The sequence below is a fragment of the Haliaeetus leucocephalus genome, unplaced genomic scaffold (assembly GCF_000737465.1).
Source record: "Haliaeetus leucocephalus isolate CR32 unplaced genomic scaffold, Haliaeetus_leucocephalus-4.0 Scaffold206, whole genome shotgun sequence".
Lineage (NCBI taxonomy): Eukaryota > Metazoa > Chordata > Aves > Accipitriformes > Accipitridae > Haliaeetus > Haliaeetus leucocephalus.
This window is the reverse complement of record NW_010972642.1, coordinates 8,169,728-8,189,834: the sequence shown is the minus strand read 5'-3', so window position 1 is coordinate 8,189,834 and position 20,107 is coordinate 8,169,728. Positions and strand designations below refer to the sequence as shown.

Here is a 20,107-nt window from a genome sequence, read left to right as displayed (position 1 = left end):
TTAAGGGAAAGGATGGGCTCTTGCATTAGCGAACCCAAGAACCAAAAATGTCCCGAAGCGCGGGGCGAAATCGCCACCGGTCTCCTGCTGGCGTCGTCGCACCGAAGCAGGGGCAGCCGTGGTGCGCTGCTGGTAAAGGTGGTTCCGTTTCTTCTCTCGGAAGTAAGAAAGATGACGGTGAGCTTTCGCTTACCTGCCAGACTCGGCGTGAGTCTTGGAAAATTCGCAGAAGCGTGCAAGCGGCTGGTCGGTGAGCACGAGGCGATGCTGCTGCTTCATGTTACGCGCTTGACTGTTAGGAGACGTGAGAGCATCAGCACAGAAGAAAAGCCTTGCTTACGAGCATCCCAGCCACACCAGCAGCTTCAGTTAGCGCGCAGAGCGCAACACAAAACGTACAGGACACCTGCATTTGCTAGCGCTGTTGCTCATGAAACTGCTTATTCAAAGTGTGTAAACTTCTTCGTTACACACAAAAGAACTTAAACTTCTAAGTTCAAGGTGGGGTGGGGGTTTTTTCCCTAAAGCACTCTTCGCAAAACAGTGTTCTGGCATCTTTTGCCCCTCGCCCCCCTGTGTTATTTAACTGCTTTATATCAAGGATAGAATCTTACAGAATGCTTATATTTTTGTCAGTTTTACCAAGAAGTGATTTATTTTTATTGTTTTAAACACTTGGTGACTCTTCTCTTTCTCAGGATGACAGGAACAGATGTGTTTGGAATTACTGTACCTCTTATTACCAGTACTACTGGAGATAAACTGGGAAAGACTGCGGGCAATGCAGTTTGGCTAAACAGAGATAAGACTTCTCCATTTGAGCTATATCAGTTTTTTGTCAGGCAACAAGATAATATAGTTGAAAAGTAAGTACTTCTTCTTCATCTTGCTTTTTGTCATTGTTTATAAAACCTGATCCTAACTGTTCTCTGTAACTGTTCTGTGTGCAATGTGAGCTACTTGCAGAAGTGTATGTTAATTATAACTGTACGGTCATTAAAGAAACAGGCATGACTGGTTCATAAGTATACAGGATAGTGGAACCTGTCTCCATATGCTGGCATACGCATCATAAAATTAGAGTGTGGATGAACAAACAAGTAAAGCGCAACGCATTGTTCTACCAGTGGGGTGACTTTATCTTACGAGCTATGTTAGTTTCAGTACTGTAACATCACAGTATTGAATAAAATGTAATAAGCAACTGCAGTTTAATAGATACCAATTACTACAAGTTTTTACCTAGTACGAGGTATCCAGAAGCACCACATTCTAATTGCAAGAAGCTACTTAACTGGTTATAAACAAACACATAAAGTTCAGCTTCTAGAACTGCATCACATTAAAAACTGCATATCCCTAAGCAAATTGAAATAGTGCCCTGTTAGGAAAAAGCCAGGAAGTTCCTATTTATGATTGTATTAACTGTCTAGATTAGCGGTCTTCAAATTTTTTTGATCATGTGTCCCTACCAGTAAAAAAAAATTTTGAGCATGCACTCCCAATACTTTTATATTTATTTATAGATTATATAAATGTACTACTGAAGTTCTAAAATTTTCTTCCGGCACCCCAGTGGATCATCTTGCGTACCTCCTGGGGTGCTGGCACCCCACTCTGGAGACCACTGGTCTAGATAAAAACATGCCTAGGAGACAGGTAACGCTACCCAACTACTACTTAAAGCTGTAGCACGTACAAAGACACAATTCTGAGTAATCATTACTTAGGGTAGAGCAATTGCAATGAGCAAAACGTGGTCTTGGATTCATTGTGCTCTCTCTGAATCCGTGTCAATCAGACATAATTCATATTCTTACAAGTGTAAAAATATTTAAGAACATGAAAGGGTAGCAAAAATATGAGAAATACCATTTGACAGGTTGCCTTCATTGACGGCTAGCCTCCATGCTGGTGTGCCAGTTACATGGCTGAAAACAAATAGCCGATGATAGCTTTATTCAGGGCATTATGTTAATTTTAGTAAGTTGCTATATGTTCTCTTCTAAATCTGCTTTTCTTTAAGCTCCAGTATCGCTGTCAAATATGAGTCTTGATAAATCTCAGACAGGTATTTCCCTTTTGTATTGTAACCTGTCTCATAACTCAGTTAACTCTCTCAAAGGTTTATGCCCTGATATTTCAAATTCAGGTTCTGCATCCAGACTTTTCAGACTGATAAGAAGGGCATGTGGGTACTTAGCATTAAAATGTTTCATGTCTTCAGACTTGGTAACAGTAAAAGTACCTTTTTTAATGCACTGCATTTCATACTACTGCAAGCCTATTAAAATGGGACTATGCTTAGATACACACCTTTAAATTCTTGATTAGCCTAAATAATCTTCCTGTTGAGGTACTCATCAGTACATAGCATACTTCTGTCTCATGATCACCACAGAATGGCAGTGATATTTTGCATTAGCATATTGTGCAACTACGAAGAATGTAATAAAAAACATTGTTAGTTGATACACAATTGCAATAAATCCTGTAAAGTAAATGTTTCAAGAGAAAACCAAGTTGTTGATTGCAATGCAAGCTTTAAAAGAGCATTTGACACTATCTTATGTCTGAAGACATTACCCTAAGTGGAATATTAAATAAAACGTGAGTTATCCTGGTAAGCTGAAGCATGTGGGCAAAACCAAATTGTTGTTTGAAAGGACAGAATATCTGTAATACGGATTTCTTAAATCGATTAAGAATCATTTTAGTGTAGTTAATGAAGTTTGAATGACAAAGGCAGGAAGTCTGTAATGATGACTATATAGACAAAATCATTTTTTCTTTGCTGGTAGATACCTGAAACTCTTCACCTTCCTTCCTCTTGAGGAGATTGACCACATCATGGAAATGCATGCTAAAGAACCTGAAAAATGGGGCCCTCAGAAACGACTTGCTGCAGAAGTAACCAAGCTTGTTCATGGTAGAGAGGGGCTAGAATCTGCTAAAAGGTGAAGTTTGATTTGTTGAGCAGTTTTCTTTCAGATTTATTCAATGGTAATTATCCATAGATTTTCAGGGACTATTTTCATGTAGTTAGTTGTTGCTCAGCTGTTAAAAGAGAAGACTGTAGTAATTCTGTAGACTTAAAAATACATTAACAGTATATAAAAAAAATGCTGTGGGTTATGATAAAAAGAAAATTGGGGTGTACTTTAAGTACTTCTCTTACTGTGTGGACCCTCAGAAGAAGTTTGGGGGGGGGGTCTGATTAGTTAGAGTAGCACTTTGTGTGAAGATGAGACTAGCGCTGTATTTTCAATGATCTTCGTTCTCACAGGTGTACTAAGGCCCTTTATCACAGCAGCACGGAGGCACTGGAAGCTATGTCTGACCAAGAGTTACAGGAACTTTTTAGGCAAGCTCCTTCAGCTGAATTGATGCTTGAACCTGGAATGAACATTCTTGACTTGTGTCGCAAAGCAAATGCCATTCCAGATGGACCTAGTGGGTATGTTATCACCTGTGCTCTTTGGTAATACCTCAATGTAAATAGGTTGTAGTGGTATGCTTTCAGAAGTTAAACGATTAGGACAGCAAAATCAAGTGGAAACAGGCTAGCATTCTACATACCAGCATTAAGGAAGAGGGGAGCAGGCATCCTCATTCCATTTTGAAGTGAAAGTGTAGGGTAATGCAGTCTTGCGTACCTTAGCTGTAAAATCTACACCTGATGAAGGGACAGTTGAAGGCAACAGCCTAAGTTTCCTCATACCTCTCAGAAAGAATTGGAGTGGTAGAGCTAAGGTTAATTTCAGTCACTCTTGACCTGGACTGAAAGTAAAGTGCAAGAGAATTAAAATTTATTCAATTATGGATCCAACCAAAAAAAACCCTCACTGAACTTTAAATACTTAACAGCAATAAATAGCTGCTTCTTGCAATTACCAATTGTTGTTTTGTTTTGTTTTTTTAAGGTACCAGAAAATTGCAGATGGTGGAGTTTCAGTAAATGGGATTCGAGTAACTAATCCTGAGACTGTTCTTGTTCTCGGACAGCACATTCTCAAGAATGGAGTATCATTGCTTAGGATTGGAAAGAAAAATTACTACATTATAAAATGGCTGCAGTTGTGACAACAGAACTTCTCCCTGAAATGATGTATCATTTTGACTCTGTTGCTCGAAGATGTACTTGAAGATGTTTCTATACTGTGTGTTACTACACAGCTCACAGACTGCCCACTACTACCATAGTTCGTTCTCAAAATACACCAACAGAGTTCAAATAAAGGCAGCTAAGTTATACCACTGCAGAGATTTTTAGATACTCTGCCTTATTCAAAGCACCATAAGAGGATGTGCACAAGAAGATGAAAAGAGTGATTTCAGAGTCCAAAGATGGAGATGCTTTTCCCTTCCTTTAACAACCTTCTGTATTGTAGGAGGAGAACAGTGGCCAGGTACTCTACAGCATAATCCACAGCAAGATGAGCAAAAGCATACCTGAAACCAGTACTTCGTACAGAGAATGTGTGCTACTGTCAGTTTGACTTCATTCTAACTGTAAAACCTGCATAAGTGGGTAAGGACAACCAACCTACGATCAACCTTTTTTTTTTTTCTGAACAGGTTTGCTTTGAAGGAAGCTGTAGAAGATTCACAATAAATGAGTACAATGATCAAGCTGTAATATATAAGCTTCTTATTGGTTATGTATGGGGGCACACTGCAAAAATGCTTTCCAGCCTTAATGTGGTAATAAATAGCAAATTCACTTTTTGAAATGTAAGAGTATAGAGCCTTTCAAAGGTTAAATCAGCCTCATGATTGATAAATCCCTTTTATGCCTTCTATGTACTTAGTGTGACTTACAATGTGGGTGACACCCATTCCACTTAGTCTTGTGAATTACATGGATGCATCTGTACTATCTAGAATCTTTGCTGAAGGTATATCCTGGCACTAGTTCTGTTGGCTCTACACAGTCAGTTGCTGTACTGTCTACTGTCAGTTGCGTATCAGAAGAATTGAAGCATGTACATGAAAGCTTTTTTAATTTTAGATGCCTAAGGGTTGTGGGTGAACAGCACCACAAGGGTATCTGGACCAGGAAACATGTGAGGGAAGCTATAGGCTTTTGCAATTTAAAATTCTGACCCTTCAGATAGGGCAACGTGCAAAAGCTGTACTTCATAAAAGAGCAGAAAGTGATCCTACTGCTTATGGCATAGCCAACACTTGGGATCACAGCGTCCTCATTTTCTTGTAAAGACAGCATGAAAGAAAGAATATACTTTGAGAGTTGGTAGAATAGCAACACCACCACAACCCACATGTGGTTACCAAGATTATTTGTCATACAAGCCTGTATTTTAGTTACTTAGAACTGGTTAACTTCTTAGAACACAGTAATGTAGCTGGCAGGCTCAGAACTTTTTTCTTACAGGACCCTCCCTGCCCCAGTGCAAACACAGATGAAGCCCTCATTCTGATTTATGAGGTGATTGATTGCTTTGGGCCTTGGCTGTACTGTTGTTCTTGAGGTTTAGGGTAACCCTCACACTTACTTAGGCCAAAGAGAATCATCTCCTAGTCCATGAAACTGCTACAATACAGTTTTGCAGCCACAAGGGGAGCAGCTTTAATCTTGGCTACCTCATCACCATCTCTGATGTTGTTAGATTAAGTCATGGCATTTCAGCTGGTTTAAAACCACCCAGCCTATGAGAAGAATAGGGAAGTTATATGAAGTCAATCTCAGGAATCCAGATATTCTATAGTTGGGTGTGGAGTTTCTGTTGGTTTTTTTTAGGTGGGTTGTCTTTGTTTGTTTTTTTTTTTTACTTGATGTTGATCAAATTGATGTGATGAACTTGATGTTGGCTTTATTTGCACTGTCAATCAAGATTTCAATAGTGATAAATTACAGTGTCTTGCTGCATATACATCACAGTTTCTTCAGATTATTAAACTCTAATATGGTAGCACTTTCAGTACCTCACCACATGGAGTTCTTAATATTAATTTCAGTTTCTAGATCCCACTTATCTGCCTGATAATGAGATCTCTCTATCCTAATCTCTGCTATATAAAGTAGTTGAGTCATTCCTACCTTAAAAAAAAGCTCTACCTACCCTGTTAGCTCTCAGAACCAATTTGTTGCTTGTTACTTTGCGTTAAGCTGCAGTAATGATCAGCACTATCCTAGAGAAAGCATATGGAGGAAAAAAAAAAAATCACAATTTTTGACATGAAAAGGATAGAAGAAGGGAAGGGAATGTTGCGTTCATCCACTTAATAGTAGAGCTGTCTCATTTCTTAAATAGCAGAACCATTATAACAATACAGAAACATGCACCCAGGAACAAAAATGTAGCAGTACACACCCATGTTAGCCTCCAGAGAAATGTAACAGATCAGATTTGACAGTTACTTTCTGGTTGCAGAAAATAAAACTCCTAGGAGTAGACTAAGTCATGTTTCATGTCTGATCTCTCTCCTGCCTTTTTTCCTTCAACTCCAAATGGTACAGATACACATATATCCACAAATTTCAAATATTTTTTTTTAAAACCATTACTACCCACTTGGATCAAGTATTAAAAGGATTTTATTTATTTTTACAAATACAAAATAAAAAGGAAATTAAATTCTTTGCATACAAGGTTTTTAATAAGATCATAAACTCCAAGAAATTTAGTCCATGCTTCTTTTTTGACCAACTCCTAGCAATCCACACCCTTCCCTGACTCTTTCCAAAGAAACACTTTGGAAACCACTACTTTTCATAACCATACAGGATATCACAACTGAACATTTGAACACTTAGGCCAAGAATCAAGGATGACAAAAAAAAAAAAAAATCAAGTGTTCTTTCTTAGCCTGGTCTCATTTCTCATGTATCCCAAAACAGGTATGTTCAGGTAATTGGAGACATAGCTTGTTCAAATGTAAACAAGTAGTAACTAATATTAAAGTATTTAACATGTCTACAAATGTATGATTTGGAGAAGTGCAAGAAGAAAAGTAATTATTTGGGCCAGACATTAAAAAAAAACCCAAAACCAAAAAAACATTTGGACAGTATCTAGGGACAGCAAAATCTGGAGGGCTTGAATTTAACATTATTCTGGCAGTTAGCAATGAAGAGGTAAAGGCTGAAAGGGCATGCAGCAAGTAATCTAAAAGGGAGCTCTCAAGAGCATGAAAGCACCTTTGCTAGTTCAAACAGTGTCACTGGGCATAAAACCATATTCAGGTGGTCTACTCTGCTTTTCTCTTAAACTTTGAAGTATTAATCATCTAGCTCTTACCTCAGCACAAGAGTTTTACTGGCAACAAGTTAAAAAGCAGATGCATTTGAGATCTTCCATATCTACAGAAAATACCAGCTCGCACTCGCTCTCATAGCTGAACGATTTCAACTGTGGAAAAAAAAACCCAAAACACTCAAGATAATTCAAGTCACCAACAGGGGCACAACAGATTGGCATGTTGTTTCCCCTGCTGTATTCCATAAAGCAGGGACCTGAGTTTGCAATATCCAATCTGGCATCTTTCAAAGTCAATCCTCCATAAAGCATAGAGTAAAAGCAAGTTTTATGTAAGTTTTGTTATGTTTACTTCAGAATACAGTTTGAAGCACACAGACATCCCCCTTAACCATCTATTCCACTAAGTGAAATTTGAAACCAACTACTAAAAAACCCAAGTAATTTATTGACAAACTGTTCACATAGGGATACTATGTTTTATTTACAGTAATACCACACATAGGTCAGATATTAATGTCAAACATTTAGTAATCTAAACTTAGCTACAGTGGTTTTTCTCCCCCATGATTGTGTGTTTCACTGGAACACAAGTTAAGTTAGCTGAAATTTGTGCATTGATGACAAAAGTATTTCAAGTTTAAATTAAATAAGATTGACTAGAAAACATTTGTAAACCTGTCTTGTCTAATCTGGGAATTTTTCAGTTGCTGAAAGCCTTCATTAGGCTTTTTTTCCATAGTTTTCCTGTAATTTATTTTAATGGTTGCAGTAACAGTAGCATTTTAAGTATTTTAGTTCAATTCCAGACAACAGATTGTTTAAAAACCATTAATAGCCACTAGCAGCCTGTCTATGCTATTACTTATGCAACTAACAATGTAGAATTGCATGAGGGCAAGTGCAAACATACCTAAGTCTGTCTGTACAAATACAGGTAGTTGTACTATTAACTTGTAAGAGCATGTAAGTCCTGCCACCTGAACTACAAGTCAGTTCAAAACTTTATTTCTGGGATAATTAACTTTGTATATTATCTGTTTATTTATTAACAGAATTGTTACAGCATGGATTTTTAAAGACTTGCATTAAGGATTACAAATCAAGTTCATTTCTTGGCACTCAAACATTACCAAATTGAAAATTTTTGTGAAACTTAAAAAAATCATAACATTTCAAAAAAACAAATTAACACTGTGGAAATTTCACGTGATATTACAGAGCCAGTTAACACTTGCAGGAATTTCTTAAATAAATGGAATTAATTTGCTTTATGCAACATTTGAAAACTTTACAAGTCAGAATATTTCTTCACAAGAGACTGTTGACTGAACTTTCAGAGTTAAAGCTTAGGTAGCAGTTCACTTATGGACGGCTCTACCTTGTTGAAAGCATACTTTTTAGAGGCTGAAAGTAAAAGGGAAAGAGGCGTCAGGTGAATTCCAAACAGAAATGTAATGCTTTCGACAAAACTAGTAGAAGCTTTCGCTGTTCACCAAAATTGATTTGAAAAGTGGCTTGCGCTTCACTACAGTCACATTTCTTAAATCTGAGAACTACCATCCCCGGATACAATGCAAGAAGTTAAAATTACTTCCTTTGTTTTCATTACACATGGAGCATACATCATGATCTTTTAGGCTGTTTAAAGATACAGAATATATTTGTGTGTTCTGCACAAGTTATTTCAGATCATGCATAAAGTACCCGCATCTGTCAGACTTAATTCCTTGTACTTATACTGGTGCCAAACTGAAGATTACCGTGAGAAAAAACACATTTTTAAACAGACCTTCTTGTAAACTAAGGTCTTAACAGTTTTTAAATTTTCAATCTGTAGCAGCTTACAAAAGGAATTACATTTCTGTTAACTGATGAAATGGGGAAGGAACTGAATGTGGTAATAAAAACCTCACTATATTAGCCCAATATCATAAAAGCAAGCCATGGATGTTAACAGCAGTGTCCTGTTTTTCATGCAAGTTGTGATAAAATATCAGCAACACCATAGTAAACATTTTTACTTTATACAAAAAAGTGAATCTGCTTGAAAAGTACATGCAAGTGTGCTGGCTGGAGTTTAAATAAATTTTTATCCATAAAAATTAAAATCTTTACTTTTTAAAGGCTAGTGTGATCAATATTTATCTGTATGAATTATAAACAGAAGAAAATAAGTCATCAACTTAATTTCCAACCTAAAATTCCCTAATTTTAGGATTGTCCTCAAAAAAAAAAAAAAAAAAAAGGAAAGAAAGAAGAAAAAAGCTACTTACAGCACAGTAAAATTTCCTCAAAAGTAACTGTAATCTCTGGTATAAATATTCCAATCCCACAGACTTTCTTTCATACTGACATACATTGCAAAATTTGGAAGAAGTTGTGGGGATCCCCTTCTCCCTGGCCAACTTAATCTGTTTTTAAAAGAAACACTTATTATCCCGTTACAGTTTTGAAATCCGTTTTTATTTTTCAGGTCTGCCAGGACAAATCTACTGTCGGGTGGTCCAGGGGCTTGGTCCCAGGGGGGAGGAAGGGGAAGGTGTTCTTGTACCTGATTATAAACCCCAACATTTATACACAAGCTCCAGTGCACATGAATAACTTTGCACCCACATTTTAGTAGGCTGTTATTGTTTGCAAGCTCCAGGCTAATTCTTCCTACATGATACTCCATTAAATGAAGTTCAGAGTTTTGTCCGCAGTTTTAATGTTTGGGGAAAAAAAATGGGGACACACATACATAGTAATACGGTAGACACCTCTACTGTGCTATAAAATTGATACCTCCATCTGTCATAGTGCATGCAATATATTCATGAAAGAAAATACTCGGTGCTCTCTTCTCTTCACAGTATTTAAACTTCTGTTGTAAAAGCAGCTTAAAACTATGCCACAAGACTACACCGTCCATCTTAACCACAGGCAACCTGTTTAGCAAGTCAGGCACTGGAACTTTAATGTTTTTTCCCCAAGTTCAAATGAGACTGTCACTGAGACAGTAGACTTGGTCTGCTTTAATTTGCACCAGAAAGCTGGTAAGGAAACATTTAGAGCCATTTATTATGTGGATTAAATACGACTTATTTTGCAAAATACAGCATATTTTTCTGTTTGCAAATCAAACCAACTGTCTTTACATGAGCAGATTTACACAGTTGCAGTACACAGATAAGAGTTCATAAATAAAAATTCTACTCCATATACCATGCCTAGCAATTTTCAAGTCAATATAACCTCCAATGCCTATAAATAGTGTGGCTGGTACAGTCTTCACCAAAGATGTGTCTCACGAATCTCTGCAATGATCTGACTGGCTCGCTGCAGGGCCTGCACACAGAAAGACAGAAAAGCCAAAGTTACTTAGTTTTTCTGAAGAGATTTCTCAAAGAGAACAGCAGCAGTCTAGGAAGCGTCATGTTAATCAAATTAAAGCTAATGATTTTCATTATGAAATAAGTGGTAACTACCTGCAACAACATTGCTTAACAACTCTGAAGCCTTCCATCTGCAAAAGATGAGGCAAGTGGAAAATACTACCAAGCAAAAGGTAATGGTAAAACATAGCATAGGTGTCATTAAATCATTTCTCTAGAGAGGTAAGAATTAAAAATTGAAAACTGAACTTTCAGTTAGAAGCAAAAAGAGCTCATTGTCATTGTTTTGAACAACTTTTACGTACTCAGTGTTCCAAATAACGCCTCTTAACATTTGGTATTTATAAAAAAGGGCTGACTCACCACACACAGTTTTAATGCTTTTAACCTTCCTCAAAATAAAAAGGGAAACTGTACCTATTTTATATCGCTTTTAGCATTCTGGTGCATTCATTACAGTCTAGCCTGCTAAACTTTGCAAGTTTAAAAGCTCAGAATACCAACTAATACTAACATTATTTAAAGGATTACCCCAATTTGGGGAAATCTGAGCTATGAGTTTGGCCCTGTAAAGTTTACAGTTCAGATTAACAGACAGTTCCCCTCACTCAAATGTTGATCATATAATAGCAAAGCTTAAACTTGCTGCAGGTGGTCTTGGACAAGCAGTATCTCAGAGTATCCAATCTCTCAAACACCTGCTGTCTGACCACACTGCATGTGAAGGAGAAGCACCTCTTGCTACTTCTTCCGTGAGCTGAACTGGCAAAGGGACTCTTTCTATGCAGTTTAACCCAAAGCAGCGTTATTTCTGATGCAGCTGGTGCAGACGCTGATACACCACATAACAATGAAAAAAAACAAAGAGTTGTGTAACATGGACATGTCACAAATGCCCTGTCATACAGATGTACACAGGGGTCATCAGAAGTGAATCCCAACAGTCCCACTGTTCGTATTATGGGTTACTGTCTAGATGCACCAGCCATTGGCCAGCAGGCTCTGTGTGAAGCATACAGCACTTAAAACACTGTAAGCTTAATCCCCCAAAAGAGAACTGCTGAACACTATAAAATAGTTAAATAAAAGCAAATTATTAAAAGCAAATGTATAACTGAAAATAACACCAGATTAGAGCTTCTGCTTTATGCCCAAAATATAGTTTAAGTCACTTCTTCCCAAGTACTCAATCTACATAATACTTTCTGGTCACATATTGCTTTAATTCCTCTAGCAGAGAGAGTAATACACTGGCATACTCTTAAAAAGCAGCAAATTAAAAAGGAAGGCAAGTCTTCAAAAAAATCTCACATTTATATGGTTTCAATTTAATTAACTACTCCCATGAGCTCCTGATCTTTTTAATACCTTTAGCATGTCAGCTGCCTCTTTTCTGCGCTGTGCCATGTCCTCAGATTCTGTCAGAAGGTCATCCAACAACAAGGATTTATACAGCTGGCCTACCAGCTCACTCTGAAGAGTGTCTTTCACATGGTTCACCAGAAAATGCATCACTGCCTTTGGCACACTGCAAGCATATAAAGATTGTTTCTTCAGAATTATTCAAAACGCGTTCTGCTCTAGATTGAAGAATGCACAATGTAATAAGTAAGCAGATACACACAGCCTTGGCTCAAACTACCAGGAATATACCACTACTGTAAATAAAAACTCTCTCTCAAATAAATGCAGTATCTTGTGCAATTTAAGAGCTGTTGAATTTCTTCCAAATAGGATAGCTGCATGATATATATGAATATATGATATACATGAATATATATATAGTGTAAAAAATAAGAATAAATTACATTGCTCACTAGAGACCAACCCAAGTCTCCACTGTGCTAGGCTTGACAAAAAGCTAAGCATTTCAACCCTAAAATCAATCTTAATGTGAGAATGAGAAAGGAAGGAGGCAAAGAAAGAATGCATATATCTGATCTTACTTAGCAGATGAACTGAAAACAGCATCACTGTTCAAACACTGGACCACATTATCTCTGATATCAAAGAGCATAATGTGAGAGCAAATTAAAAATGCAAATGGAGTTTAAGTGTGAAATATATGTGTCTGGAATGGGGACAGGCGGCAACCAATGAGAATCAAGAATAATCCATCAGAAAGACATTACAGAATCTGTAGAGTGACATTTTTCAGCTCTGTTGCCAGGCTAAAAACACCTGAAAGAAACCACTGCCTTAGCTCTGATTTCCATGCCACTAAGCTTCCTGAAAAAAATTCCAAGTATTGAATCTAGCTGAACCTGATTGTCTTTGGGACTTAGGATACGTGTAGCAGTACTCTTCTGAAAAAGGAGGGAAAATATTTGCGCGAGTATTGACAAAATCAAATCATCATACTAATGCATACTAAAATCTGGGGATATAAACACAGCATCAAAAATTGAATTAGTGCACGTCAGGTTATTTCAGAGTAACAGTAACTGACAATAAAAATACTGATGGTTGTTCCCAGCTGAGAAATAAAACATATTAGTTTAGGCAACCTTGTTGGTGTAATTCTTAGCAGCAGTATTTTGCAACTAGAGTGGACTAGGAGTTGACATATCATCAGTACTGACTCATTAAGTAGCAACCACATCGCTCTTCTAACACACCCATAGCCCTACACCTAAATCAAAATAATTTTCGTGGGTGATCAAGAGTTTTTGCTCATTCTTAGAGTGCTGCAATTGTCACTGCAGAATTAACTTGACAAGGACCATGCAAGTCTAAACAGCCAGACCCAAGATCAACACATCTGAACTTCTGGAATCATACTGCCAAGTTTGGCTGGGAATTTTGCCACTGCATTCTGCTGCGTTATGATTCTTTACTAGCCAGTTGTGGAAAGACTTCTGGGAAATCATGATGAGACCATATAGATCTATTAGTACTCAAGTAATTCAATTTACATCCTCCTTTCAAACCAATACATTGCAAGGTCTACCAAAGAAGAGGTTAAGAAAGAAGCCTAGAATATTTTGGAAGTCACCTGGCTAAGAGTGAAAGCAACCCAAAACTCAGGTTCAAAGCTGTGTGGGTACAGATACCATCCAAACCATCCAAGTAAGAGCCTGAATTAGTTCTGCAAGTATGATATGGGACGGACATGAGTACCATCTTCAAAAGGTATTTCCTAAAAATATTTCTGAATTAGGTGAGGATGTCCTAATACATCAAATTCATAATACTTGAGATAGCATTTTATTTTTTTCCTTATGTATGCATATTTACTGCAAAGAATGTGAAGGGATTGTTTAGAATACACAAGGAGGTAACACTACTAGTACTAACACTGCAGTAAAATTAAGGTAAACAAAACAATTCCTTGCCATGAAATACTAAAAATTATATTGAGGAGAATATTAGTTTACTGGATAGAATAAAACTTCTATGACCTCACTAATCTGCTCTAAACTCTGGTTTCCAGACTCCTGTATTTCCCCCCAAATTTCCCATATTTTATATATATGTTAGGTCTTTCCTCAAAGACTTAAGCAAAGCTAAGTTTTACATCATTCTTCATTAAAAAAAAAAAAAAAAGTACAACAATTTTTAAGCAAAACTTTAAAGGCATTTTCCATAGTGGCACACAGCTGAAACATTACTTTTATGCTATTTCCATCCTTATAGCTAAGTACTAGAAAACTTAGCTGCAGTAGTTCCTATTCCACCTTCCTGTTTGAAATAGGAAGAAATAGTCCATTAAAGAAAACAAGTGCTTCTTCAGGATTCTTAATTCTGTGAAGGGTCAAGTTTTACTGTTGCTGCCCCTTCTAAAAAGAAAAAAAAAAATTTTTTTCTCTCTGCTTACAAACATAAGAACATGATAAAATAACAAGATTATATACATGACTCTTGAGATACCACAACATTTGTATGCCTTAAGTATTTCTAGGAAGTTTTGTTTTACCTGTCCTGAATGTTCTTCCTGACAATAAGGAAGTAAGATTTAATAAGTCGTTCAATCACTTCACAATCTCGTTGCTCACGGGCAGAAAGTTTGCGTGCAACAGGTACAGGCTATGTTAAAAAAATAAAAACCACAGTTTACTAACTCTGCTCATTTGCATAAGTAAATAAAACTCAAACTGTGGAGTCTAAAATAAACTATCGCTCTTTTAGTCTGATAGTTTGATAGATGTAACCAGTCGTGCAACAAACCTCTTAAGTCTTCAGACTTAGAGACATGTCAAAATCCAGATCTGTGAAACAAAGGTCAGAGGGCACCACTACTAAATTTTTTTTAAAAGCTCACTAAAAGAACTAAGCTCTCCAAACACTTAAAGGATCTCCAATCTATTTTTAACTTAAGTGTTTGTTAATGATTCTTTTCCTCTAATATAAAAATACCAACTTCAGCAAAAAAGAGCAGGAATTTGAGTTGAGACATGAGCTGAGATTGTTTCTCTACAAAGAGCTATCTAGACAAGGAGTGCACTTGCACAGGAATTTGTGAAAGGAAGCCAGTTAGCCCAAATCATAGGCTGAAACTGGAGCGGGGGGAACAATGAAAGATTGGGCAAGCAGGAAAGCAGAAGAGACTGGCTAGAGCTCCCTGTCCCTATAGTGGTATCTATTTACAAAGATATCATACATTAGTCGCAAAATTACAAGATCTGGATGTAATCAAAATTACAACATTCAGATGTTTTTCCTGAGCTTGAACTACAAAGAGGAGGTATTTGTCTTTCATGACTCACCACATCTAATAGGTTTACAGCATGTCCTTTTTGAGGACTAGCAGGTAGAGCTGCAGGTGGCTTGGATTTTTCCTCTGCTGATACCTCTTCCACTTTTGAAGGTTTCAGCATTCCTCTCCAGACGCCTGTTCCAGGCTCCTGAGACGTATCTCCTGCTCCAGGAGCAGCCTGCACAAACAGCACAATGAAGAAACGTTGGAGAGTTAGAACTTAGGCATTGCAAAGTAGTGACTGATCAAATCTACTATTACTGAGCTATAAGTAAGGCTCACTAAAAATTAGATTTTCATATGTATATTCCCTTCATTCTATTCTTCACATTCCCCACCTTTGTTCTCCCTTTGCTGCTTACAGCTGACACAAAGTACCAGTAAAATGAAAGCTTTTAAAACTCATATTCTTCCTAATGATGGTATGAAGATGCCTCACATAGAGAAGCTCCCCAGCATTTTAAGGGTCTACAAATCACTTCTGAAATATGGAATGGTCTTCCTAAATCATTTCGCTTTTACCACTTTTACCATACATCCTTGGAGCAATACAACCTATAATATCAGGACCATTCTGAAAGTGTGAAGATTACCACAGCTCTTGGAAGGCTTGAATTTAAATTCTTTGGTATTTATTTAAATATAAACTGAAGTGTCTTACAATAACAGCTAAAAAAATATGCACATTTATGTTTCCAGGTATCACAGATATGAACATATTTGTGCTGCCAGACCTCAATTTACAGAAGGCTTTCTTTGTACCAAATTAAAAGAAATTAAAAATCTCCATCCTCTGGAAGTCAAGATCAGAGTTTCTGGGAAGTTCCAGACAAAGAATGACTCACTGATCTCCTGAGAAAAGGACGTAACACCCAACTCTTAAACATTAGGAATCACTGGACAAAAGAAATATTAGTAGATGGTATCCACCACATGTTAAATTCATATTGAAAACCAAACACAAACAGTTTATTTTGATGTGGAACAGTGGTAATTTTTATTTTGTACCTTTGCATGAAAAAAACATTCAAGGCTCTGAACTACTACTACTTATGTCTTGTTTCAGATATAGGAGGAAATAAGCTAAATTTATTTTTTGTGTTTACAGTTAAAACACCACAGGCTGATCTTGAGTCTAAAAAAAGTGAGAAACAAAGCACAGCAAATAGAATACTAACAGTTGCATACTAGGAGGAAACCCAGCTAAACTGTGCACATCAGAAATTTTATTAAAATTGCACAACTGTTCAGAGGTGCTGTAAAAAATACACTGTAAGAATTCAAATCAACCCCTGCTAATAAGAAAGAACCATTGATGAGGAAAGCTCCACTATGTTATTTCTGATTGCAAGTCAGCTATTCAACATGCAAAAAACCCTGTGCCATTCTCATTCAGTTCTACTACGGAACCTGCTCTATCTCCAAAGTAGTTTCAGAAACAGAGCTACATTCTTTCACAAGAAAAAGTGTTGGGTATGTACCACCTAATAAAGGACAGGTTTTGTGGGAAACACAAATTAAACCAAATTTGGCAGCTTCCTGCAATTTCTTAAGTCACAACAGTATCCTCACAGTAGCTCTTGACTTCTTTTTAACGTTTGCAGCATATCAGAACCTCTAATACTCTGACGAAAATAATTGTTAAAATTCTACCCCTGACTCGATTTTGACTTTGTTCAGGACAGACTGACAGCTTTGCACTAGAAGCTGAATGTGCATATGCAAAAAGCTGAAAGCCTAACTCCTCTTGGTACTACTAATACACAAACTTGTGACTACCCATCTTTTCTGACTCCAAGTGAAGGCAATTAACAAAAAAGTCTTTACAATAATGAGCTGTTATTTTAACACAAGAGACAGCACACCTAAAGTGTAAAAAACCACTGCAGAACACATTTCACAAATATAAGTAAACCAAGGACTGAACAATTACGTGAAACAACAAAAAGGAGGTTCAGTTTGAACAAAGCCTAAAAGGATTCCCTGCAGGAAGCAGGAAACTCACATTTTTAGCTTATCTTCTGTCCTCCTTCTTTAACTGTCAACACATTAAAAACATGCAGTTTAACAACCATGCTGAACACTTTTGATTACAATACTGTTGCACCAAACAATCTACTGACTACAGTTTGAGGCAAATTATGCTGCATACTTGCACCACAATATATTGCAACCAAGAGTTCAAACAGAAAGCAGTGACTTTGCCACCTAATGGCACATCTTTACCTGCCACTGCACATACTAATATCAGTAATGCCAAGTAGACTATACTCTGCAGGGCATACTGTGTCAGTGACAGAACACTAAATACAAACTGCTTTCCGTACTATCTGCGGTGCACCACAACAGAAATGTGCATGCAGTGCTTATAGGAAAAATCAAGACAGACCTTGCCATCAGCCTCAGCAGAAGCAGCAGTAACAGTCTCCTGGGAGGCAGGTGTCAATGCACCTGGAGCTTTAGTAGACTAAGGAAGGTAAAAAATGCAGGGAGGGGAAAAAAAAAAAATATAAAATAAAATTCAACTGAAGACCACCAAATCTACCTAGCAAATTTCATACACTTTTACCTACTAGTATCTTTAAAAAACCAGAGATGAAAATATTTTGAATTCGCAAGCAGAACAGTAATATAAGCAGAAAGAAATTTAAAAAAAAAAAAAAAATATCTCCAAGACAGTTAAGAGACTTTTGGCTTATCTGGCCTTCAATTTCATTTCAGCTCCTACACTGATGATATAAATACGAAGTCAATAAAAAGAAGGATCAAAGAGCACTGAAAGCAATCTCTAGATAGCTATCTTAAATTCCCAGTTCATCCATCAGCTGGCTTCTGCTGATTAAAGGCAGTAATACTAGATCCATTCTGGGACTTTGTCTCACTTTTTAAGCTAACAAACTTAATGAACCAATTTCTATCAGCTGTAGTAACTCCTGTTACAACCTGTGAGGAGCTTAAACTGTATTCTGTATATTTGGATTCCAAATATGTCACACAGTATTAAATACCTAACTGTCTAAAATTCCAGCTGATTGTCAGACCATTCATTTCTACAGCCAGGCAATGTTTTCCATGACACTTGGTTCTTCCACCCATGTACTTACTTGTCATTGAACTAATCCCCAAAACCTGGTAAAACTAAGCAAGCTCCAGAGACAAAATACATGACTGGATTATGATGATCAACTGAAAACATCACCTCTACCATCTTCTCCCAAAGAAAGCAAGACTGCAATAAATTGCAGTTTTAAAAGCCATTTGCAAAAAAAAAAAAAAAAAAAAAAAACCAAGAAAAACCACAAAAACCAAAAACCACCAAAAACTCACCACCAAGTCACTATGTTGGCACACTGAATATTTTAAATCACTTGTGTATCTTTTGAAATCAGCGTATCGCATGCTTAAATTTATGGCTGAAAGTTCTGACTCCATATTTAACATCTGCAGGTATTTTAAGCCTTACCTCAGATGACATTCAAGTAATAAGGGTAATATTAATGTAAATTTATAGGCAAATCTTCAGAAATCCCAGATTTAAAACCTGCCAAAAATTGCATTTTTGGAAGAAGAAAATAACATTCCACTTCTATCTTATGAAATTGAAAGAAAAAAAATCAATACCTGGAAGCTCCCAGGACTGTTACTAGGGCAGCACACCAAAGTTTCCAATAATTAAAATTGATCAACTTTAAATGAATAAATAAATAAAAATCAACATTTATTTACCTTGTCTCGTGGCCCAGTAGAAAGCAATTCCCGGGCTAACCTGTTACGCCTTTGTTCCTTTAAAAACAATCCAGCAAGACCTCAATTATGTATTACTCTGTATCAACACATATGCAAGATTCATATTTTACAGATGACTTACATTTTAGAGACAAACACTAGTAATTTCATCTCATCCAGTGGCATGTAGTCATGCTATATGATCCTATGAAAACCTCAATTATTTGGATAAAACTACTCCGATTACCTGGTCAAAAGTAAATTCTCAGTATAAAAACTTCTGCAAAACTTTTTGCAACACACTCCATAATCAAAACTAGAGCCTTTAAAAAAAACAAGATCAAAGCTACACAGTTTGGCTCAGCATAGATACCCTACAGGCCTCATTAAGCTTTAAATCTTCGCAGTAATCTAAAAGGATTTGATTCTGTGGCCAGCAGGGTTAACTATGATTAGCCCAAAAGGAAGGAGGCAGAATTCACTTTATAGTGAAACAGAATTTGAAGCAATCAGGACAAACAAAGATCCGATTTTTCTTGAAATTAATAATTGATTGTCCACTGAATAAGGATAAGATGTTTTACATGCTTTGTTTCTTCAAAAATTTCAATGTCCTGTTCAGAAAAACGTTGGGAAAGAACTAGTTTAAGTAACACATGATAATACAATAAACTCATATGTTCAACTTCACGAAGTCCTAATTTTTGTACTCACAGCAGTTTGCACACACATCGCTTCTGAACTAGATTCAAGAGCAGTCTACCAAGGCAAATTCAACTGCATACCCAGTCGATACAAAATTTACGTATAGAAGAAGGTAAAAGGTTAGAACTACAGAGCAGAACTTGTAACAGAAGCATTTAAAAAGAACGCTACTATGAAAGTATGTGTTGGATAAGCAGGGCAACACAAGAATATTAGTGAGCTCTTCGCCAGATGGATGAAATACTGCAACAAAATCAGATTGCGAGAAAGAATTGAGCAGATCGGTTGCAGAACAACTGCTTCTATAGGATGATGACAGCAACAACTATTATCAATCAAAGCTGGGCTTGAAAAACAGAAAGACTACTGAAATTGTAAAAGGC

At 36.8% G+C, this 20,107-nt stretch overlaps 2 protein-coding genes across 6 annotated transcripts in view; one reads left to right on the top strand and one right to left on the bottom strand.

The window, feature by feature from the left end:
• Nucleotides 1–609: 609 nt before the first annotated feature.
• On the top strand, nucleotides 610–17,672 carry YARS2 (tyrosyl-tRNA synthetase 2, mitochondrial). Its single transcript, XM_010566239.1, has 6 exons — nucleotides 610–866; nucleotides 2,802–2,957; nucleotides 3,287–3,457; nucleotides 3,924–4,531; nucleotides 15,405–15,564; nucleotides 15,993–17,672. Exons 1-4 carry the CDS (start codon nucleotides 700–702, stop codon nucleotides 4,081–4,083), a joined length of 654 nt encoding a protein of 217 aa, XP_010564541.1. The 5' UTR covers nucleotides 610–699; the 3' UTR covers nucleotides 4,084–4,531; nucleotides 15,405–15,564; nucleotides 15,993–17,672.
• DNM1L (dynamin 1-like) overlaps nucleotides 9,689–20,107 on the bottom strand; it is a 38,638-nt gene continuing 28,219 nt past the window's right edge. For 2 of the 5 annotated variants that reach the window (XM_010566240.1, XM_010566241.1), the window contains 7 exons: nucleotides 19,020–19,076; nucleotides 18,621–18,734; nucleotides 17,683–17,760; nucleotides 15,304–15,471; nucleotides 14,514–14,623; nucleotides 11,966–12,125; nucleotides 9,689–10,550 (listed from right to left, as the gene is read on the bottom strand). In XM_010566240.1, coding sequence (XP_010564542.1) covers nucleotides 10,494–10,550; nucleotides 11,966–12,125; nucleotides 14,514–14,623; nucleotides 15,304–15,471; nucleotides 17,683–17,760; nucleotides 18,621–18,734; nucleotides 19,020–19,076 — 744 coding nt within the window. In that variant the 3' untranslated portion in view covers nucleotides 9,689–10,493. The remainder of the gene's footprint in view (nucleotides 10,551–11,965; nucleotides 12,126–14,513; nucleotides 14,624–15,303; nucleotides 15,472–17,682; nucleotides 17,761–18,620; nucleotides 18,735–19,019; nucleotides 19,077–20,107) is intronic. The other 3 variants (XM_010566243.1, XM_010566244.1, XM_010566242.1) reach the window with 2 other exon arrangements.

What these genes read in the sequence shown, in the direction of transcription:
- YARS2 (XM_010566239.1), top strand. Translation starts at nt 700, where the DNA reads ATGACAGGAACAGATGTGTTTGGAATTACTGTACCTCTTATTACCAGT. An exon ending in CAAGATAATATAGTTGAAAA is followed by an intron (nt 867 to 2,801) that starts GTAAGTACTTCT and finishes CTTTGCTGGTAG; the next exon opens with ATACCTGAAACTCTTCACCT. An exon ending in ATTCCAGATGGACCTAGTGG is followed by an intron (nt 3,458 to 3,923) that starts GTATGTTATCAC and finishes TGTTTTTTTAAG; the next exon opens with GTACCAGAAAATTGCAGATG.